This window comes from Nansenia antarctica, assembly GCF_963989245.1.
Source record: "Nansenia antarctica genome assembly, chromosome: 1".
NCBI lineage: Eukaryota > Metazoa > Chordata > Actinopteri > Argentiniformes > Microstomatidae > Nansenia > Nansenia antarctica.
Window position 1 is genome coordinate 10,971,586 of NC_137674.1, and position 23,939 is coordinate 10,995,524.

Sequence of the window (23,939 nt, forward strand, 5' to 3'; positions counted from 1 at the left end):
TCTTATTTTATGTAATGCACTGAGGAGCTATGTTTCAGCAAACCTCTAATCTCTTATGTGTTTTCATACTCTTTACCAGTACACTTTTCAATTTAAGTGTTGTTGTTTCAAATAAAAGTGTGGTGTGAAATTATGACACGTTTTATGTCATCTTTTTGTATGGCGTATGGCTAGTCCTTACATCACAAATATTAGATAGAATATTATATATATATATAGATTCCATACAATTGTTTTGTAATTCTCAGAATACAGACAGAGTTCTGTTTACAGAGCATTCATTGTATCATGTAACTCTATCTGCGGAACATTAAACAACAATGTACATGCTCAGAAAAGTTCAGATTGAGAAGGAATATAATAAAAGCAATATAATTCCTCCGAAGAAAATTGGCTTGATGGGTGTGACAACCCTCTCTGCCTTGTCTGCCTGTTACACTCCCCCCCCCCCCCCCCCCCCTGCTTAAAATAGACGTTTAAAATAAATTGGGGGTTGATTTGCTTGATCCAGGGGTATTGCACCCTGACACATTATCTGTCTGATTTACCTCAGTTGCTATCCCCATGATTTGGAAGGCAGCCTATGTGCTCCCAACCCATAAAGGTGGTGACCCCTCTGACCTGGATAATCTCCACCCAATATCTAAGCTACCTCGTCTTTCCAAAGTATTAGGGTGGATTCACACCTATCATTTTATTTAAAAAAAAATCAGATATGATACACTGTGTTCAGAGACTCAACATAATAACACAGCTGCGTTGAGGCTGAAAACCTGTATAGGCCTACTTTTTTTCCACATAGAAAGTTGATCAGGAAGTGATAAAGAATCGAACCGATAAGCAGAATCGGTAATGTAATCAGTATCAATAACATCTTATCAATTCCCATCCCTAGTATTAACTCAATAATACTACACAGCTAAAGAAATTGCAAGACTCCATCAAAATGTGCTGATGATGTGCTTTTAATTCAGTGCAAAAATCAAAACAATTCAGTGCAAAAAGCAATCACAAATATATAAAATGTTTTCTCTTTTTTTCCATTTTTTTTCTTAGGTATTTAGACTATAATTTGTCTTCAAATAATGTGATATGCTTGCATTGTATGTACTTATGTGTAAAGAAAATAATAAAAATTCTATATAAAAAAAATACAAATATATAAAATAAAATTACTTTACTTTTAACTTCCACCTTTGACTAAACATCAACATCAACATAAACATCACTAAACAAACTCCCAGAACTTTATGTATCTTGTCTATCTAAGGTAATTATACCACCATATTCTGCCATCCTCTGACTCCTCTAGAACACGGTCCACTCTCTCCTCCTCCATGGCAGCGTCCTCCACTCTCTCCTCCTCCATGGCAGCGTCCTCCACTCTCTCCTCCTCCATGGCAGCGTCCTCCACTCTCTCCTCCTCCTCTCCATGTACCTCTTCCTCCTCCTTCACAGTCATCTCATCCTCTTTCTCCTCCACCTCTCCATGTACCTCTTTCTCCTCCTTCTCAGTCATCTCATCCTCTTTCCTCTCCTCCTCTTTCTTCTCCTCCTCCTCTCCATGTACCTCTTCCCCTTCCTTCACAGTCATCTCATCCTCTTTCTCCTCCACCTCTCCATGTACCTCTTTCTCCTCCTTCTCAGTCATCTCATCCTCCTCTCCATGTACCTCTTTCTCCTCCTTCTCAGTCATCTCCTCCTCTTTCTTCTCCTCCTCCTCTCCATGTACCTTTTTCTCCTCCTTCTCAGTCATCTCCTCCTCTTTCTTCTCCTCCTCCTCTCCATGTACCTCTTTCTCCTCCTTCTCAGTCATCTCCTCCTCTTTCTTCTCCTCCTCCTCTCCATGTACCTCTTTCTCCTCCTTCTCAGTCATCTCATCCTCTTTCTTCTCCTCCTCTTTCTTCTCCTCCTCCTCTCCATGTACCTCTTTCTCCTCCTTCTCAGTCATCTCATCCTCTTTCTTCTCCTCCTCTTTCTTCTCCTCCTCCTCTCCATGTACCTCTTTCTCCTCCATCTCAGTCATCTCATCCTCTTTCTTCTCCTCCTCCTCTCCATTGACCTCTTCCTCCATAGGAGACTCCTTTGCCATCATCCCTTGTTCATTTTGTATCTCCACGTCAGGCTCCACCTCATCCTGCACTTTTCTCTCCACCTCGTCCTCTTCCTCTTCCTCTTCCTCCATGACAGAGCCCTTCCGCTCCCTCTCCGTCTCCGTCTGTCGGCCTCCTTGAGAACTCTGGCTGTCGTAGCTGCTGCTCAGAGCGTCCTCCGGTAGAGGCTGCCAGTAGTCGTACAGCTTACCCTGCACACACAGACACACACAATGAACATGGATGGTTTTATGCACATCTTAACTGTATGGAGTTATGCACATCCCTAGTGATGAGCTGACAGGATGTGCAGACTGGCTGATGAGATGTGGGCTGAGCTACCTGGAGAGGCTGGCTCCTCTGGAGGAGCACCTGCCACCTGGTGTAGATCCTCGCCACAAAGTCCTTCACCTGCGGAGGGAGAGGGACAGATATGGAAATTACTTAAACCTCTGAACACCCATTTACTGCTCCGCCTATATTTGTATTGGTTGGGGCAGATGCGCTTTTGTGGTGACACACCAAATTACCAAAACAGTCTTTGCACATGGTTTTAGTGGTGTGCAGCGCTCTTTAGTGGAAGCAAACTAGGGCCTGTAGACCACCCACCTTACTCCTGTACAGACACTTTTCACTCTCTCTGATGTCACACTTGACATACTTCTCCAGTTGAACACACAGCAACTGCAACGGCCTCTGATAGAGTGAGAGAAGGTAGAGGAGAGGAGAAAAGAGCAGAAGAGATGAAAGCAGGGAGAGAAGAAAGGGGGATGGAGTGGAGAGGACAGTTATATCTCTTTATAACAATAACAATAGCTGCAGAGCAGTAGACAAACATGTCAGTATTCAGTGCTTTGTGTTTACCTTCTGGTTTGGGGGTAAAAACTCAAAGTTAGAGGCTTCATTTGCCAAGGCCAAAAGGCTATAGCAGAGGTAGTAGGCCTGAAACACAAATACAACATCCAGTTGATTCTCACACTCAAGGGAAAACCACAGTACGATACTCAGAGTGTCAGCTCCAGCTATCCAATACCAATGGTAACCAAATTGCATGAACCCTGTGCTGGGAATAAAGTCTAATAAAACATGTTAAGTGCATCCCATTTTGGATACCACATAGCATTGTGGGCTAACACCCATTTACAAAAAAAGTCAAACTATTGAACCCTTCCCATACCTGCTGGTCGAGAGAGGCTGAGTTCTGCCCGTTCTCCCCCTGCTCTCTGGAGCTGCTGGAGCTCTTCAGGGCTGTGACGAGCAACGATGGCTGCATGAGGGGCACGTAGTGCCTCAGGTACGACAGCTAGGGGAGGAGAGGACATTTGTTCTATTTTGGTAACTAGGGATGTCCCGATCCGATATTGATATCGCATATCGCCGCGATATTGGTCCTGAATGCTGGATCGCAGATCGCACCAGAAAAAAAATAGGCAGCGATCTGGGGCTCGCGATCCGGCGTGTCACTCACGTGATGACAACAGTAGTAGTCAGTGGTCACGGGCATGAGAGTTGGCTAGTAGCTACCTGTGTGTAATGAGTCTGACAATGTCATGATGCTATCTGGTGAAATCATAAACCATTTGCTTACGTAATTTTTCGGTTGTTTACATATTCTGAAACTACAGATGGTAAGCTTTCAAATGATGCGTCATACATTGAAATCGGAAAACAATTCAAGACGACACGAGTATTTGAATGTTTGTTTGTATCAATGTTTTGCTCAAGAATGGTGACTGCTAAAAACGCTGCTAACAGCTAGTGGCTAACGTTTCGTTCTAAAACAAAGTATGTTTACAAGACAGGTATCACTTACCGGGTAGCCTCTGGCAACAGTGAATCCAACCCACAGATTATAAGTATTTAGTGATCGTTAAACTGTTATATATTATATCGAGTGGTACTTCAAGTTGCCTGTTATGAAAAAAACGAAAACCAGATATTGTTTTACATACACCCCTTTGATTCTGCGACTGGTTTCTAGTCTCACCAGCAGCGTCACTAGGCTACACTTTTAAAAAGGGTCCTATAATTGATTTGCCATTTGTAAGAGAAGATAAATAGAATAAAAACATGAAGGCACTAAAACTAGAAATCAGACAGTAACTCTTTTTTTTCTACAATGCTGAATGCTGCAGTTTAAATTGTTTTAACTTTAAACCAGTTGGTCACTGAGTACTGCAGAGTACTGTTTTTGTTGCTTGAATAAAGGCTGGCAGTCTTTAATAGCCAACTGTTGTTGTGGACTATATACTGGGGAAGTATTTGTTATTATTCAGGAGTAAAACAATAAATACAAATATCGGATTGATATCGGTATCGCAGATACCTGAAGCCCAGGTATCGGTAGTGAAAAAATGGGATCGGGACATCCCTATTGGTAACACTTCAGGAAGAAAAGCGTAACTAACAATTGAATGGAATTGCAGGAAAAGAGTAAGGGAATGGTGTTAAACTGGAGGTGGCACAGGATTTGTTTCCATGTCTTACCTGGAACTCAGTGTTGGAGGGCTTGTAAGTGCATCTGTTGACCAACAGTTTGGAGATGATGGACATACTGAGGTGTTTCCTGAGTTGCCTGCACAGAGACAAATCAAACAGCAATAATACCACTTGCTCATGCACAATGTTCACTCACTGAACAGAAAAATAATTAAGAGCCATAGAGATAAGAGAAATTGTAATAAAGGACATCAAATGTATATGTCCCAACCAAAAAGCATTACCATGTGTCCAAAAAGTATACATTACCACTTTAAGAATAATGCATTGTGTCGAAATGCGCTCTAAAGGCATTTAAAGGTGCAATATGTAGCGTTTTCCCCATGAAAACGTCACTAAATAACCATGCTGAATCATTCAGTATGAAGCATTGCATTGGTTAAAACTGCCAAGACTCTGCAAGGTCTTACTTTCCACGTGTGTTGTCTGGCAGCAGCTGGACCATCCAGTGAAGGTTGTGATGGTCGTCTGTCATGTCCATCAACGCAAAGCAAATCCTCGGCAGCTAAACAAAGCAGGAAGAGAAAATTAACATGAGACTGAACCAAAATAATTGGATAAAGCCACGGTTAGGTAAATTTTCCCCATGCAGAGAAAGAGAAAGAGATGCTCACTGACCATGTGGTCCCAGTCCTTCATGTTGTTGACCAGATTGTGCTGTAGGGAGCGGACGTCCTGAACAGGGGGGGTGATCTGCGTATCCAGCGCCACTCTGCTCACCACAGTCAGTAACAGCAGCAGGTCTGAGTCACTGTAGGACTGCGGACACAAGGCACTGACATCCGACAGGTACTGGAGAAAGAGGGAGCGGGAGAGGGAGTGGGAGAAAGAGAGAATCAGTACAAACACTAGGGTTGGGCCGGGGGGGATGGTATTACCGGTAGAATTAACCACCTGTCCGGTCGTTAATTGATCGTTAGGTAAGCAGTAACCACATCTGACATTTTGGCAGTCAATCTGTGTTTTGTAGATGTCCTAATCTTTTAAGAAAAAAAACATTTTACAATTTATATCTATTCAGCCGTACCTTAACAACATACTGGCAGTTGTGCTCTTGGAAAGTGAGTTCCTTCTTTCTGGACGAGCTATTCTCATTGCTGATTTCGACAGACCTGGACACAGACACACACACGTGGGCAAACATGAGGCAATTCAAAAAAGAGTCTGCCAACCCTACCCATTGGTATTGTCATGTCCTCTTAACTTACTGTAGCAATAGGTCTCCCTCTGTGAAGTCTGTCTGGAGCTTCTCCTGAGGGAACAGTGTGATGAATGGGACGCCCATGTTCATGAAGACCAGAGTCACGTCGCCAATGCTGGGCACCCACACATCATCCCTATGGCTCTTATACAACACTGTGGAGACAAATCAATACTCATTATTAATACAACAACAATTCAGGTTAAAAGAGATCAATTATTAGGCTGAAAACAGAAATAGAAAAACTAACAGAACAAGTGGATGTAGATGAAAACTGTACTATAGAAGCACAGAGCAACTTGAAAACAACCAAAAAGAATGGGAGGAACTTACCGTACTCAAGAACTGTACAGTATACAATATATTACAAAAATAATGTGAATTGGATCGGAAATTGTGAAAAATGCAAAAAACAACCTTCAATAGAGAAATGCGACCAAAAACAATATACAAAAACTCATTACAAAAGACCAATCCATGAATCACTGAATGATATTCTGAAAGAGGAAGTGCACTATTTGAAGCATGTCTTCTTTTCAATCTCCTCCACTCAACAACGATGCTATCGCATTTCAAAAGGTTGCATCCAACTGTCAAAGTAAATGAAGGTGAGGGACCAACCCAATCAAGAATAGCGACATTTATTCAAGCTCACAGGTGTGACAGAAGCCGCAGCGAAAAAACTACTGCCCTAATTGCCAACATGGTGGCTAAAGATATGCTGCCTATTACCGGTAGTACAGTAGAGAGGGGAGAGGATTTAGAGAATACATGGCATACATAGAGCCAGAGTACATGGTTCCATTTTATTTTTTTTAAAACAGCACCTTGTGTCTCGAAAAGATGCATGCTAACTTGTAGATAAAATGTAAAAAAACAAATACAACAAACAAAAGGTCCTCCGATCATGTAAAAAAATAATACAGTGGACACGCACGCACGCAACACACCTGTCCTTATTAACTGCAAAGAGAACGAGTGCAGTATACATCACGCACGCACTTACAGATTTGTTTGGCAGCAGACAAGGCGATGTCTTTCAGGGCCTGTAGTATGTGATAGGAGACCTCCCTCTCAGGGTGAACTGACATCATCTACCGGAGGGGAAAACACCAATTCAAAACAAGCGAAACAACAAGTTAATTAATCACATACAGTCGATATATACAAACTAAATGCAAGAGGCAAAAGCAGTAGTAGAGCATATTGGGAGAGTTGGTGGAAGTACTTGGAAGAGCCAGAGTGAGACTTGAGGCGGGCAGGGAGAGGAGCAGTAGGCAGCCTGGATCAGACCAGTACTGACGTGAAACGCAAACTGATCAGGACTGGACCTGAAGAGAGAGGGAGGGGTGATTGATTTAGTGTGAAATCTGAAAAATCTGTGTTTTTCACCATTCGCGTGGACATCAATTCAAGATGGCCACCAAACGAACCCCATGGGACATTAGTTGACCGTGGCAACATGAAGAAATCTTAACTAGACACCATTAGGGTCTTAAAAAAACAGGTTACGAAATAATGTCATTCGGGTACATGGGAACCTATTTCTCCTACTAATTTGTTTATTATAGATCCCCATTAGTCATCATAGTGATGGCTACTCTTCCTTCCACACAAAAAGACAAGACATTCACATATGATATAAAACATTCAACACAAATTAGCAGTCACTATACAACATCGATCAGCAGCACATCAACAAAAACGGTAAACAGAATTCATCAGCAATCAATTTACTGATGAATTCTGTTTAGCGTTTTTGTTGATTTGCTGCCATTTTATGGTTTTAACAAAAAAAGTAGTGGTGATGACAAAATACTCTGTCGATTGCTAGGGATGCTCCGATTTATCGGCCACCGATTTAAATCGGCCGATTTCACTCCAAATGACTCGATCGGTGATCGGCAAAAATGGCCGATCGCAAAAACCGATTTTTTTTTTTTTTCCCTGGGGAAGACAGATAACTGAACAGAAAACATAGGAGGACGTAACAGTATGTAAACCATGAAGGCCACGTTTATGATGTCTTTTATACAGCCATATCGACTGACTTGGGCTTCAGGCCCTAACTGGGTGATAGGCCAGACCTTTACTATGCCATAAAAATGGGTCTGCGTTTGCTTGGTGCCTAATGGATCAAAACTTTTGTCTAAAAAGCAAAAAATACTTAGGCTATCCAGTCAGTTATGTATTTAAAAAAAAATCGGTATCGGTATCGGTATCGGTTGATCTTGAGGAAACAAATCGGTGATCGGTATCGGCCCCAAAAATCCAGATCGGAGCATCCCTATCGATTGCCTCTGTTCTCTTCTACACACACACACACACACACACACACACACCACACACCACACACCACACACCACACACCACACACCACACAAAGAGAGACAGAGAGGGACAGAGAGGGAGGGAGACACAGTCAGATGTTACCAGAAGAGTGCTTTCTGTGCAGAGTTTCGTGGGGTGACTTTGAGGTGGCTGAGATGCAGAGTGTGATGGTTGAAGAGACGACCAAAGTCATCCAGGCTGAACACCGCCTCTCCTGGGTGTTTCTCTGGGATGGCGTTGGACACCACAGAGTAACGCTGCAGGAACTCTCTGTGGGACATAACACACATGAGATTCAAACACCATACACTCATGGTCCAAAAGAGAGAGAGAGAGAGAGAGAGAGAGAGAGAGAGAGAGAGAGAGAGAGAGAGAGAGAGAGAGAGAGAGAGAGAGAGTGTGTGTGTGTGTGTGTAGTTACTTCTGTTCATGTGAGATGGACTCCTCTACATCTTTCTCATTTTCCTCCTCTTCCTCCAGTCTCAGCAGATCCTGCTGAGAACTGGTCATAAGCAGCTTCATCTCCAGCTCCTTTGACCTGGGACACACATGGAGGGAGAGACACAATGTTACCCCAATGGAAAAGCTGTGAAACATGGAAAAGGACAGAGCAAAATTGATAGACACTCACTGTTTCTACAGAGAAATGCTGAGTACCGTAGGTAATGTAGAATAAATCTATACCTCTGATTATATTCCATATAGCTCTTTTTTTCCATCAACATCTGTTCTAGGGTGTTCTTGTAGTTAGATGTTGGCTTGGTGTTGGATGCGACTCCAGGCTGCAGGGGATAACAGGAAATGACAAATGAAGATCTAAACTAACACACACTCAAGGCAAAGATGGTGGAAAACCACATATCAGTGCTTACAGGCTGGGAGTAGCCGCTGGACAGCACAGGTACAGTGGGCTCGGTGGAGGAGGCGTCCTTATCTGGAGGCTTGATGCTGCGGTCCAGCATCTCCTGCAGGGAGATCAGCTCCTCCTCCTCACTGCTGCTGCTGGACAGGTCCAGAACACAGCCCAGGCCCAGGCCCAGGCCCAGGCCCAGCTCCACATCCAGCGGGTCGTCATCCATCTCCCCCAATTCGCTTCTACCTCCTTCTGCTTCTTCTGGGGGGATGGGAGTCAGAGGTCAAGGGCAACAGGGGGGGGGGGCACTCTCAATTGTTTCAATTCAGATAAACATCTGGCTAATTAATTAAATGTTTTTTTACCTACGATTTGATACTTGTGATTTGACTAAACAGATGAATGAGACCATAGCTTCTCTAGCCACTCTCTTCTAAGGCTGCCACGATTAGTCGACTAGTCACGACGACGTCGACTACCAAAATCGTCGCCGACATATTTGGTAATCGCCGTAGTCGCATGTTTTCTTGGAGCTGAAATAAGCGGGTTTTTTTGTTTTTTTTTTGCCTAGCACCAGGGGAGCCCCCCCTCCCAAATTTCGTTGTTTGGTACCTGTACTATATCAATGACAATAAAGACCATTCATTTCATTCGATAAGCATTCGTTTTTCTTCCCTGAAGCTGCCACTGGCTAGCGTCTCCCAGTGTCTTTGATGTACATGCGCAGTGTCGGTCATCCGGGGCACACGTGACTTCCCCGGAAAAACAAACAGAGAAATGTCTTCCTGTCCTCGTACCTCTAAAGTGTGGGAGCATTTCAACCACAACGTTGAAAAAAAGAATGTAAAATGGAAAATTTGCAAAGCTGAACTCGCTTATCATGGCAGCACGTCTATGATGCGCGAGCATCTAAAAAGGAAGCACGTTGTGGCAGATGACGAGGAAGACGATGGCTCGTCTCGGTAAGCTAGTTAGCTTGTTATTGGCTAACGATATCGTTACTTTAAAAGCCTTCTTACATTATTTTACGTTGTCATCAAAGCGATACTTATCAAATAGCTAAAAATGTTGTCTTAACGTTACAGTGCTAAGAAGGCGCGTTCTACTATGAGATGAGTGAAGCAAAGCAAAACTTTTGTACTCTGTACAAGTATTTATTTTTGTTTTTGTATTCTTTTGGTTGCCTAGTGCCTAGCCTACCTCATTTTACTCAGCAGTTTGCACCCTCTACTACTCTTTACATTACATTACATGCAAGTGTGAGTTAGCACATGCCTACAACAACAACTAACAACTTCAAGCTAAATTTAGAAGCTGATTTAGAAGATGATAGCTAAATAAGAGCGATTGAGTAATTGTGCGATAAGCTGTAATTTATGATCCGATTAGTCGACTAACCGTAAAAATAATCGGTGACTAGTCGACTATGAAAATAATCGTTTGTGGCAGCCCTACTCTCTTCACATCAATCTCAAATGCATACCTCTTCAGAAATACTAAGATGAAGAGCTCAGGACCTGACTTCTGTGGCCAGTAACTGAAAATGTATTGTTATTGTATTGATTATTGTGTTGATGTTGTTGTACTTTTTTTGTATTCTGTCTGTATGAACCTGGCTGCAAAATGCATTTCCCCTAGGGGACAATAAAGACAACTTGAACTTTGTTACCTTGAACCTTGAGATGCGAGCTGGGGCTGTGGGTGCCTTCGGTTGTAGCAGTGGTCTTGAAGATGCTGCTCTCACACGGTCCGAAACTCATAGATGGAAGAGGAGATTGGGGTTGTGTTTTGGTTTGAACAGACTCCTCTGTATCCAGTGAGGTTGAGGTAGGATTAGTTTTGAGTCCTGTTGCATCCGCCGTCGGGACACACTTATCCTTGTAGGAGGACGACTTTCTTGAGGAAAAGAGACTAGAGCTGTTTTTGATAAAGAATCCCTTGTGAAGTATGTCTAGCCTGACATACGAAGAAAATATTTTGGAGTCCAGGTGTGGCGGATAACACCGAATATTTGGGTATGGTGAGATGGTGGGTTTGGGTTTGTCTGTGTGAACGGTGAGCTCACCTCTGCCCTCTCTTCCCCTGCTTTCAGCTCTACCTTCGCCTCTGCTCAGTGATCTTTGAGGCTTACCAGACTCTAGATGGCCGCCATTGTCTCTGGATGACATCTGTGCCTGGTCTGAAAAGAGCTGCCTCTCAGGCTTAGTGGTGGACACTGAAACTCTTCGTGTTGTCATCGTCGTCCTCTCCTCTCCTCCTGGACTCCTGTCTTGAGGCCGGGGTCTCTTCACCCTGTCCTCTCCACTGTGCCTGTCGTCTGAGTTGGAAAGTCTGTTCCTCTTCAGAGACAAGGATCGCCCTAATGGAACAAGAGAACACACGAACAACGATGAAACATTTCCTGTTTCAACTTCATGCAAAGTTAGTGTGAATTTGCATTACCATCACAGGGCTTAGACAGCTTGACAGGGAGAACATCAGTATAGCCTAAATGTTCAGGGACTATATTCAATAGGATTCTGCATCCCATTCTTTATCCCATTATACTTTTTTTTTTACCTGGAGTTCTCTCATTGGTGGGGATTCTTATGGGTTCTAGTGAAACATCAACCTTAGGGAAGAAGACAGAGAAGATGTAAGGGCAGAATAATTTAGGGCCGTACAGCCACTGTTGTGTCAGTTTCTGTCACTCACGAGCTGCCAGAGAGTGTAAGGTCTGGCTTCACAAACAGTAACAATACGCAACAATGCAAACGCAACAGGTTTGGCAACTGTGTTAAAGTTTTGAGTTTGAGTTCACTGATTCACTCAACACCTTGCATTAGTGCGTCTCAAAAATGCTCCACACAGCATGCACACCTTTAATCATGTCTTCAGGACTGTTCTCAGAGAATTCAAGACACTGTGACCTACCGCCTTTCCTTTAAACATATCCCTGCCACGTGCCACGCACTCAAACAACAAGCCACAACTCAAACTAGGGGTGGGCATCGACGATCGATAATTGATCGATAAGGATCTTGGTCGATCACAAAATAAAACATTTGGTCGATCACAAAAAAAAAAAAAAAAAAAAAAGTTTTTGGGGTGATCGACCAAATGTTTTATTTTGTGATCGACCAAGATCCTTATCGATCAATTATCGATCGTCGATGCCCACCCCTAACTCAAACAAGTATTTGGTTGTGACCAAAACTGCAAAACTGTAGTTGGCTGTGGCTTGTGTTATTGTCCTACTGGCAAGTCTTTACCTGGAGATGTGTGACAGAGCTGCACATAGTGGGTGAGAGAACACCAGTGTTGCCAGATTGGATTGTTTTCCAGCCTAACCACAGTCTAAAAGCCGCCCAGTGTGATCATAAGTAGGCCAATTGGGCGTGACTATGCCCAATCTGGCAACACTGGAGAACACCACCATTCCTGAGCTTGTCTTCCATATCTACCTGTTGCTGGGAAGACTGGGACAACTATTACAACTATTACACCCCCCACCCCCCATAATTGTCCACATCAATATAGTACATTTTACACTGTGGAATTTCAAAGATATTGACATGACACAGAGACCAGATGTCATGTATGCTTCTATTCATAGTCTTCAGAATTACCAGTTCTATAGGAAATTATGACATAGATACCCTCCTCAAAACCTCACTACCTCAAAATATAGGCTACACCCTCCTCTAAGGTCAACAGCAGTATAGTACATATTGACTGGGGAATGTCAAAGATAGTGATCCAGAGAGCAGAGGTCTGGTATACTTCCATTATAGCAGAATTACCAGTTCAGAATTAGCCGTTCTTTATTGAGTTGAATATAATATATTATATCCCTGTTCCAAGACATAAAAATGATTATTTCTTCCATAAAGCAATCACTGAATCTAACACGTACCTTGTAGACCCCTGTTGACCCGTCCCTCCCGGCTGATCTATGCTCCCGCCCGCTGCTGGGGGCACTGTCTTTGCTCGCTGGGAGAGGATCTCTCCTTGGGGAGGGAAGTGAGTGACAGGAACCTATGGGGTGAGGGGTTGTGACCTTAGAGGACACAGAAGGCCTAGAGGCTGGCTGGGGCTTCCTATTCAGGGCACTGGGGTTGCCCGTATGGACTGGGTTGCCACCCGCAGGGCTGCTCCGCAAGACACGGACAGTTGACGGGGGGAGAGGAAGTTTGCCCATGTGGTTTCGCTCTGGGCTCTTCATGGGTAACGCCTGTTTGGGTATGGGGATGAGCCGGGTAGAGGGCTGAGAGGGCTTAATGATGGGGGTCTTCTGGAGGGCCGGTGTGGGGGCGGAGCCCTGGCGGTGGTCTTTCACTGCAAACATGAAGGAGACACAGTCAGGGACGAGTGGTTCCCAGAATTACATTGTACTCTGATCAACTAAAAACGACTTTTCTAGTCATTTTCACCCAGTAGGTGCACAACAACCACGACTCGATATGCATTGAATTATGATGAATCACCACAGCGTCATCTAAAGTAGCACGGCAAGCATAACAGATGCTATTGTGACAACGATGCTTTTAGCTTTTTGTTATTGGGTTGAGCAGTCAAAAACACTAATTCCATACAGTGAAAGAGAGGGTATGAAAATAGGGGCGTGACAGATACAGAAACACACACACATTAAAAGAGGAAATGGTTGTTTAGTGTTCCATGCCCAAATCGTAACGCATAGCCTGTTAAACTCCTTTTCTCACTCACTCATCAGTGAATTTCTGCCTTAGGCTACTCATCATTCTAGCACAGATCAAGACCAGAGGGAGTGTGGAGAAGGCTGCAGTCATCTATCATCTGTGTAGAGTGAAATGTTTTTTAATACAATATCTGTGTGTGTGTGAGTGTGTGTACATTCTACCATCAGAGCTGCACATGATAATGACTGGAGGAACAAGGCAGCAAAGCATACTGTATGATGAGAGGGAATGCCAAGCTATGTGATCAACCAGACAATTGTATCATAAAACACTGCTTTCAGAAACATAGGCTGTGTTTTTCACTATCTATAAAAAGAGCTACAAGGCCTGAATTCAAACATTTGCATAAATACATATTTGTATTAATGTAGATTATTCGTGAATCTGGGTTGTAAAAAGTATAGCTCCGTCTTGTGAATAAAGAAAATAATAAATTCTCTCCCGCTTCTGTCTCTTTGTGTTACCAAATTACAATTCCATTCTCTGCAAAAAAACAACAACCATATTTTGAGTGTGTACACAAGGAGGTAACAAACAAAAAAGGGTTCTTCTCTTTCTGGATGATGCAATGAGAGAAGAAAAGCGTAGCCACATCAGAGACATTAGACACTCACCTGTATTGCTCTTTGGGAAGAAGTAGTCTGATACTAGTCTGCAATAAACAACATGTTTTAAAAAGAAGGTAAAACAATAAAGAAATACATTTCAGATAGTATATCAAATAGTCAGGGTAACACAATTGTCTATTTTAGGACACAATATTCCAATCTGAACCATATCTCTCATTGGGCCGGTTTCACAGACAAGGCTTAAGCCTAGTCCTGGACTAAATCACACTTTCAATGTAAAATCTCCATTGAAGATGCTTTTTAGTCCAGGATTAGTCCTAAGCCTTGTCTGTGAAACCGGCCCACTATGTCTTAAAGCACTAATCACGGAGTGAAAAGTGTCACGGCAGGCGTGACCGTGGTGACAGCCAGAGGTTTTGGAGACCGGCGTGCAGGAAAAGGCTATGAAATAGCCTCTCACTTGGTCAACGTGCAACGTTCTCTGCCTATTAATAATTGTGTTATTATATGGTGAGCTTAGAATGATAAGGTTCTATCTCCGTTTAGGGCAGTTCAGAGATATTGAGCGTCAAAGTTTTTACATTCCATTATGTTTTGTGAGATGGAACCTTGTATTTTATGAATTACTAACTCAAAAATTTCAACATTTTAAAAATAACATCACACAGGCATTAATAAACACCTAATGGATCAGATTATGTAAAAAAACTAAATTTTGACAAAAATGGAGATAGAACCTTATAATTCTAACGTCACTATATGTCTGCGGTCTTTTTTGAAATGACAAACATTGCGACCTGTCATCAAAAGTTGCCATTCCACTTCACTTACTTGCAGAACACAGTGGCTGTGTTCGGAATAGCGTACTAGCATACTACTCATACTAGATATGACGTAGATTTTGAGTATGTAGTACGTTCCGAACGTACAGTATGCGAGATTTGAGTATGCAAGAAATTTAGTAGGCGAGCAGTTATTTCCGGGAAATTTGAAGTTGGTTTTGATGGACACTATCTCGTCTCCTAATCCCCAAAATGCATTTCGCGTCCAGAGTTGCAGAGTTGCGTCCAGGGTTGCCAGATGGGGCGGGTTACCGCCGAATGGGCTACTTGATTTTGAGGTTATAGAACGTTTAGGCTGTAAATTGTCAATCCCATCTGGCAACCCTGTGCGCTTTCAGCCTCTTCAAACTGCGTCATACAAACTTGTCATACAGCTTTTGTTTACATTGTCCGATAGCCTGGGGACCGAAAGCTTGCAATAAACATCGTTTTTTGCACATATTTGAGTGTGCAGATGCTGCTTTCTTGCACTCTATTTGATACTCTTCAGCTGCAGCACCCCAGCTAAGTCTGATCACGGATGAGCGGTGGTATTTTCACTACATTAACATGGTGAAATGCATTCTTAGACCAGGCTAGTCGTCATGATTACAAATATGCCACTTGAAATGCACGTTTATTTGTGTCTTACACACATGTTCACCTAGTATTTGACTGCTTGTAGCCCAATCACCAATGATCCCAGTATTGTTGCTTCAGAAGGACAGGTTGGGTTGTTATTGTGCTTGCTGCAGCCCACAATAATTTATTGCTCATATATATTTATTTTAATCATGTTATTTTACCAACTGTTAAGACAACAATATAGTAAGCTAGTTACTTGAGATATATTTAAGACATTGGCCCCCCAAATCATTTTACAACGTGTTGTAATTATGTTACGATATTTCTGTCGAGTGTGTGAAGGTAAACGTAGGGTGCGTTCGTAAAATCGCTCTGAGAACGCCGGAGCGCACACTGGGTGCAATGTCATAAAGGGACCAGGTAATTTGATTGGACAAGAGGCATTCCATGAGTGCTGATCATATTTCCAGGGCGAATGTACGAACGCAGCTAGCGAACAGAAGACGCAAAAAATCGTCAGATCAGATATATAAACGGGTTATTTTGGTAAACTGGACACATTTTGGGAATATATGTGGTTACTTTCTCGCCTGAAAACATATTAAAACTTCATAAAATGACATGTTAACACGTGTAAAGCCAAAAGTACATATTTTAGCTAATGGAGGTTTAAAATGGAGGTTTAAATTCGCAGCTCCCGGCGAAATGCATTCTGGGAGGCAGTATGCATAGTGTGTAAAATGGTCGGCTGGTTTTCACATACTTGTTGTGAATTTAGTAGGTAGTATGCAGTATATACTCATTGAGTATGCTAGTATGCAGTATATACTCATTGAGTATGCTAGTATGCAGTATATACTCATTGAGTATGCTAGTATGCAGTATGCTAGTATGCCATTCCGAACACAGCCATGGTCATACATTGCGCCGTTGCCATTTGCATTAGCTCAGTCAGTGAGAGTTCAACTCCCGCCAGAAACAATGGGTTGATATGGGCTAATATGCCCAGTGACAGCGTGCATGTCAGTAACATACATACATCGTGACGTTAGAATTATAAGGTTCTATCTCCATTTTGGGTCAGAATTGAGTTTTTTTTACATAATCTGATCCATTAGGTGTTAATGCCTGTGTGGTGTTATTTTTAAAATGTTGAAATGTTTGAGTTAGTAATTCATAAAATACAAAGGTTCCATCTCACAAAACATAATGGAATGTAAAAACTTTGACGCTCAATATCTCTGAACTACCCTAAACGGAGATAGAACCTTCTCATTCTAAACGGAGATAGAACCTTATCATTCTAAACGGAGATAGAACCTTATCATTCTAAACGGAGATAGAACCTTATCATTCTAAACGGAGATAGAACCTTATCATTCTAAACTCACGACATGCTAATATGCCCAGTGACAGCGTGCATGTCAGTGTCAGGTCCTTAGCTCACTCGCCATGTACAAGCTAGCTGACAGCTAGCTTAGCATAAATACAATCAGACAAGTTGGTCAAAGCACTACTATGCTACGTTACTTGCTGCTACTACCGAGCGAACAAGTTAGTCAACTCCTTACCTCCCACTCCCGGCTGGTTTAGATGTTGTCTTTTTCATCGTGACAAAAATATAATAATTTAACTAACTCGGTAAGCTTAGCTAAGTTTTACTATGTCTTCAAGTTCCGTCTCTTTGGTTTCACTCTGCCGCCAGTCAGGTGCAATGTTGTTCCGTCAACAGGGTTGCCAGATGGGAGGGACAATTTCCAGCCTAACCACAGTCTAAAAACCCGCCGAATCGACCATAAACCAGCCGATAACATAGTCAACATGTGAGCTTAGGTTCTATCTCCGTTTAGGGTAGTTCAGAGATATCGAGCGTCAACGTTTTTACATTCCATTATGTTTTATGAGATGGAACCTTTGTATTTTATGAAGTACTAACTCAAAAATGTCAACATTTTAAAAATAACACCACACAGGCATTAAACAACACCTAATGGATCAGATTATGTAAAACGTCACGTCACGATTACACTCAAATGCTATTTATCCAGCCCAAACCGCCCAAACGCCTTTTTTCCGTCCAGGGTGATCAACAACTCTTAAAATATAGAAAAGCCCCCCAACTATGCTAGTTAATTAGCAGATTTCTATGATAACCAATTGCAAGAGAACACATCAACCCCCACACTTCTATTTTTTCCAACACATTTATTATTTTAGAACAAGTGTACATTTAAACAGTACATTGCAATGAACCTTTATAACCTTCATTTAAATAGGTTTCAGTGATAAGACGGGCAACAATGTCAAAGGAGCACTCTCAGGAATGGCTGAAAGAGGAAGAACCCATATACAGATATCTCGTTGACTCGAGAAGGGACACTAAGGTTAAGAACAGAGAACGCTAACACTATGAAGTTATCCTGCATAAGTGGAATGACCATGGTCCAATATGGTCACGGAAGGTCTAGCAGGCAGCTGGGTTAGTAGATTGTGTGTGTTTCACCCAGTACCTATTCAGTAGGGAGGCATCCCCATAAAAGTGCAGACAATACTGAATGTTCAGTCCCATTGAAAACCCCAGCATAAAAGTTGGTCAAATACCCACACTACTCAAGGGAATAGGAAGAGAAGGCACCACTAACAGCACGAGTTGTACACTACACAATACCCATTCAAGGCAAGAGGGTGACAGGGGAAATAAAGGGTATTCACTTTGCCAGAGATGGGAATTGTATTCCACTGTAATGTACAACCTAAGACTGAAAAAGCATCAACACAGTTCATATCATATCCCACCTGTTAACGTTTTGTGATTTTAACCAGTCAGTTGCTATGAGACCAGCTTGCTGTACAAATAAGTACTGTTCAATTTCAAGTGCAAATACTCTATATATATTACTAATATATTACTATTACTAGGCTATATCTTACATATCACATTAATAATCTCAAACTTAAAATTGGGGGAATCATTCATTTGTATTTAACAGTGCAATGACTGTGTTTTGATGTAGTCCAGTATAGATAGTGGTAAGTGGCTTGGTCAATGTATACTATACAGACTAATCAATATGGCCCATTCCAGCTGTCATGTTGCTTCACTTTCCATCAGTAAAATATAGGAAGCCTATATAAACGCACACACATTGTACATTCCTAAATTTCTAGGACTGGTGTGTTCAGTGTAAGACCGTTTAAGAGTTGTGGAATGGCTGACCCTCACTCCCTAATCCCTATTTCCAAACCCTTGCTCCCTGTGCTGTGGCACATGGAGTAAGTTTTCCCTGGACACTGACTTAGGGTCAGTGTTGTGTTTTCTCCCCGAATGATTCAACATTTGTGTTTTTGAAGGGTAATCCCCAAAGAATGTAAGAGTGGCACAACACCACGCTGTAAACTTGGTGGCACCACTATGTAAACATTCTGAGGCAAAATTAAACTATATATTGATCGCCAAACGACATTGTTGATAAAAACAAAAGCGAAAGTGAAAGCATTGGGATGTTCCTCAGTGAATGCAGCATTTTAGACGTGAATAAACGTGAGTTGGGTTTTGATAATGCAATCCAGTGCCACACTGTTCAGAAATCCTGGAGAGAACCCTGGTGCTCCATGGTGCACAGTGGAGGTCTCACTCCAGCTCTACTTCTTGGCCTTCCCCTGAGCGGCCACAGCCTCCATGGCCTTGCGTACGGTCTCTTCGTCCCCGAGGAACTGCATGGGTTTGACTGGCTTCAGGTTTTTATCCAGCTCATAGAGGATGGGGATACCCGTGGGCAGGTTCAACTCCATGATGGCTTCCTCTGACAGACCTGCATAGAGCAGCAGAGAACAAGACACAGTAAATAAGTAAGTAACATTTATAGCACCTTTCCCAGACCAAGGGTCACAAAGTGCTTTACATATAGAGAACATAATAAAGAAGAAACATAATAAAAGAGCGAAGGTCATAGCAGGTTAAAATAGGCACACAAGTAACAGACAACAGGTGTACAACAATATCAACAGGACACAGAAAGACAGGCTTGTGGGGCTATCCAAAAGCCTGTCTATACAAGACAGTCTTTAGCTGTTTTTTAAAAGCGAGACCGCTGATCCAAGGGAAGAGCATTCACACAACAAAGCCTGGGAGCCACGGTTTGGAATGCTCCATCACCCTTGGTCTTCAATCTGGCACGGGGGACAACCAACAAACCCTGGTCAGAGGACCTGAGAGACCTACTTTACAGCTGGGCGCCATGTTGCTGCCTGACATCAGAACATAGGAGTGAGACTGGCAGAGTAGCTAGATAGTTGTTCTTATGGCAATACATCTGCATTTAATTCTGTTCACTACCCCTCTGATAAGCCTGGGCATGTGCATGCTGTAGCTTTACCTAGTTACTGCTCTGTTGCTAACACCTAGCCAATCCTCTCAGATTTGTGAAGGGTAGTTAACAAGGCTAGATGGTGAGGAACAACATATTGCAATGAAAGCCTATATCTGACCCAGTGTCAGATGAAGAGTAACCTCTACCTACACTGGGGCAGTACCTACCCTCCAGGTGCTTGACGATGCCCCGCAGGCTGTTGCCATGGGCAGCTATGAGCACCCTCTTCCCCTCTTTGATCTGTGGGACGATCTCGTCGTTCCAGAAGGGCAGCGCTCGGGCGATGGTGTCCTTCAGACTCTCACAGGAAGGAAGCTGCTCCTCGGTCAGGTCACCATAGCGACGGTCCTACAGTGCAGACAACAGTTCTCAGTGCACGTCAAAAACACAACACATCCATTTTCATTTTGGTCCCTTCCCCCTACCTACAATATCCTCAACTACTTTGAAATGGATGAGACAGATACAAGAAATCTGGTGATAGTGGCACCATTGTCTTCAAGTAAAAATGTCACCATCTTGCTTTTATATGTCTAGTGAGAGCAGTAACAAGCAGTAACTAGGTGGAGCTACAGCATGCACATGCCCAGGCTTATCAGATCTGTGAGGGGTAGTGAACGGAATTAAATGCAGCTGTATTGCCGTAAGAACAACCTTTCAGCTCTATCCACGAGGTTCTAACAAATCCATTTCCTAACATTCATTAGCCTAATATCTGCCAGCCCCTCTTGGCTATAGCAGCCAGATCCATATCACTGCTCCTGACCCATCAGTGCAGAGATCACATTAAGCAATCAATTCTCAGCTCAGCTGAACTTTTGAACTTTGAACCAAAGATAATGCTCTCCTCTGTCTGCAATACATTGACTCACCAGTGGGTTCCAACTGACAACAACATTACACTAAAGACCTTGTCCTCTACTTGGAAATGAGAGGGCAGCATAATGGTACTTTTACAATGGCTCCTCTATGTATAAAGGGAAGTCATACCCTGTTGCCTACTCTAGCTCTGTGCAGCACACTAGGAAACTAATAAGGTATCATCACCCATATTCAAATAGTGTGTTAGATATAGTTATTTGGTTTCTTTGGTTGCTTTGATATCTAGAACAGATGATCGCCTTTCTGATTGTTTGCTAATCTAGCTTTGGAAGCTAAGCACATGGTTCTCTGACTGGTCCACTGATGTAATCTGCTTTGGTAGGGAGAGGGTCTCACAATGGAACTACTTAGTTCCCTCTTTTAGCAGAGGGTCTCACCTTGCTGATGATGGTGTAGAAGTCGTGGTCGGCGTCCATGGTGGGAGGGGGGGTGTCAAAGGAACGCCTCCAGATTTTCACCTGGGCCTCTCCGTGTTTAGCCGCCGTCTCCGACTTGTTCAGTCCAGTTAGGCCACCGTAGTGGCGCTCGTTCAGGCGCCAGGTCCGGTGCACCGGCACCCACATCTGGTCAATACCATCCAGAACCAACCACAGGGTCCGGATGGCCCTCTTCAGCACTGAGGTGTAGCACATGTCAAACTCATAGCCTGCATCTGTGAGGGTCAGAGGAGCAATAGGTGTCTGAGTCAACAGGAGACAAGGCAACACAATTTTGCACATATGGGTTTTGTGTACAGATAGATCTATACCCAGTGAAGTGGATTGATAGGTTCATAACGCTAAGAAAGGCACCACTGCCTACACAGGTACTCCGAGTCCACACTGCATCAGCTAATAGGGTTACCTTTCATTGCTAGAGGCCAGACGACAGATGGCTGTTTTTTAAAAGCCAAACAGAAAAGAGCTTGATTTCATTAATTGCATGTAGCGCAGCATTAGACCTAGGTTCTAGGCCCTGGACAATCTAGACAATTTGATGGCAGCTACTAGATTGTAATCAAGTGCAATACTGAAACACAACTGTGAACATTTCAAACCTGCAAACTGCGACACTTTAAATGAATGTGCAATAACACTATGTGCAATATGACAACCCTCGTGCACATAAGGTTCAGAGATAGGAAATGTTAGGATATTTATAGCATAGCATAGAGTACAGCACAGTGTTTTATTTGTATAGTATAATATAGTGGATAGTGTATATAGCCTTTATTTATGTAAACCAGCTCTTTTCCCTTCTTGTTTTTAGTATTTTTTTCCTAGCACCAGGGGAGCCCCCCCTCCTAAATTTCGTTGTATGGTACCTGTACTATATCAATGACAATAAAGACCATCCATTCATTATGTCTCAATCTGCACAGTCACATCCTTTGGGAAGTGACTCATTGGTTTACACACACACACACACACACACACACACACACACACACACACACACACACACACACACACACACACACACACAATATAATCAACAGTAGACTATATAATCAAGACACACTTCCCATATCAGATCGATTGACTCATCGTGTTCATAACATTGCTGTCTTGGTTTTCTGATGGTTCGATGAAACACTCACTGTACACTCAAAAGTAAGGCCTATGTGAAATATTGAATATCTTACCAGTACCTTATCTAAACCTCAAAGCTGGAACAAAAAGTAAAAAATAAGGAAAAATCACCTTTCAGGGCCTGTCCCCCTCTCCTCGCCTCTCGTTCTCCAGTTTCGCTGAGATCGGCATCGAACCAGCCGCAGAACCGATTCTCCTGATTCCAGTTGCTCTCTCCGTGTCGAATCAAAACCAACTTGTAAGCAGCCATTTCTGACAGATTATCGTAACTTGAAAGTCCGAAAAATCAAACTAAATGCGTCTGAATAACTTATTATAAGACCATACAGCGACTGAATGAACCCAGCTACCTTAATGCTCAGATGGCCCAACTCATTGTCATTGCCAGCGACACAGAGGAGACTCATGCGATTGGTCAGTTTCTTGCTCTGTGCCTCATACAATCCAATAAGAATGAGAGATTCCCTCTTTGGTGCGTCCCTAATTTTTCCTAAACCAATCAAATTAATGTAGGCGTGACATGACTAATCCTGTGACCTTCATATAAATTACAGTATTTTATAACATATACATCTAGATTGTTCTGTATCAAACTTTTTTTTAAAGTGTGATATAATGTGAATTAAAATAATATATAATAAATAATAGATTTTATTTAAAAAATAAAATAAATACAGGTAAACTATAGAAGGCATCAAGAACAATAACATAAAATGGATGAGAATGAAAAACGGAGCATTTGATTTGGGTGATGCCATGCCCCAGAGTGTTCCACTATCCGTGCCCAACTTCAAACTCCTATCGATTAGTAAGGGGGGGGGAAACAATCACATGTTTGATCAAATCAAAAGGGATAGCTACATTACATTACTTCAACGCATGATCATGCCATATTCATTTTTGTTACAAACTGCTCCCCATAGAAGAAGGCGGTATATTGAAGAGGCTGGGCAGCAGGTGAGCTTAGAATGATAAGGTTCTATCTCCGTTTAGGGCAGTTCAGAGATATTGAGCGTCAAAGTTTTTACATTCCATTATGTTTTATGAGATGGAACCTTTGTATTTTATTAATTACTAACTCAAAAATCTCAACATTTTAAAAATAACACCACACAGGCATTAATAAACACCTAATGGATCAGATTATGTACAAAACAAAAAAACTCAATTTGGACAGAAATGGAGATAGAACCTTATAATTCTAACGTCACGAGCAGTCACGACCAATAGGGAGTCTGTATTTGGGGTGGGCGGGTCTGTATGCAGCAGTCACGCCAATAGGGAGTCTGTATTTGGGGTGGGCGGGTCTGTATGCAGCAGTCACGCCAATAGGGAGTCTGTATTTGGGGTGGGCGGGTCTGTATGCAGCAGTCACGCCAATAGGGAGTCTGTATTTGGGGTGGGCGGGTCTGTATGCAGCAGTCACGCCAATAGGGAGTCTGTATTTGGGGAGGGCGGGTCTGT

The 23,939-nt window shown here is 42.7% G+C and overlaps 2 protein-coding genes across 2 annotated transcripts; both read right to left on the reverse strand.

The window, feature by feature from the left end:
• Positions 1–680: 680 nt before the first annotated feature.
• Positions 681–17,357, reverse strand: LOC308153955 (SMC5-SMC6 complex localization factor protein 2-like; the record flags this gene model as incomplete). The annotated part of the gene is made up of 22 exons (XM_080527137.1): positions 17,224–17,357; positions 14,292–14,329; positions 12,873–13,294; positions 11,537–11,588; positions 11,109–11,336; positions 8,997–9,238; positions 8,809–8,906; positions 8,546–8,662; positions 8,227–8,394; positions 7,022–7,124; positions 6,800–6,887; positions 5,801–5,948; positions 5,620–5,704; positions 5,211–5,384; positions 5,003–5,097; positions 4,581–4,668; positions 3,271–3,396; positions 2,958–3,035; positions 2,703–2,789; positions 2,436–2,504; positions 1,928–2,305; positions 681–686 (listed from the first exon to the last, which is right to left on the reverse strand). The coding sequence occupies exons 1-22, from the start codon at positions 17,259–17,261 to the stop codon at positions 681–683; spliced, it is 2,928 nt and encodes a 975-aa protein (XP_080383263.1). The 5' UTR covers positions 17,262–17,357.
• Positions 17,358–17,852: 495 nt separating this feature from the next.
• On the reverse strand, positions 17,853–22,849 carry LOC308158346 (phosphoglycerate mutase 1-like). Its single transcript, XM_080531937.1, has 4 exons — positions 22,587–22,849; positions 21,282–21,556; positions 20,190–20,370; positions 17,853–19,464 (listed from the first exon to the last, which is right to left on the reverse strand). The coding sequence occupies exons 1-4, from the start codon at positions 22,723–22,725 to the stop codon at positions 19,295–19,297; spliced, it is 765 nt and encodes a 254-aa protein (XP_080388063.1). The 5' UTR covers positions 22,726–22,849; the 3' UTR covers positions 17,853–19,294.
• Positions 22,850–23,939: the final 1,090 nt, after the last annotated feature.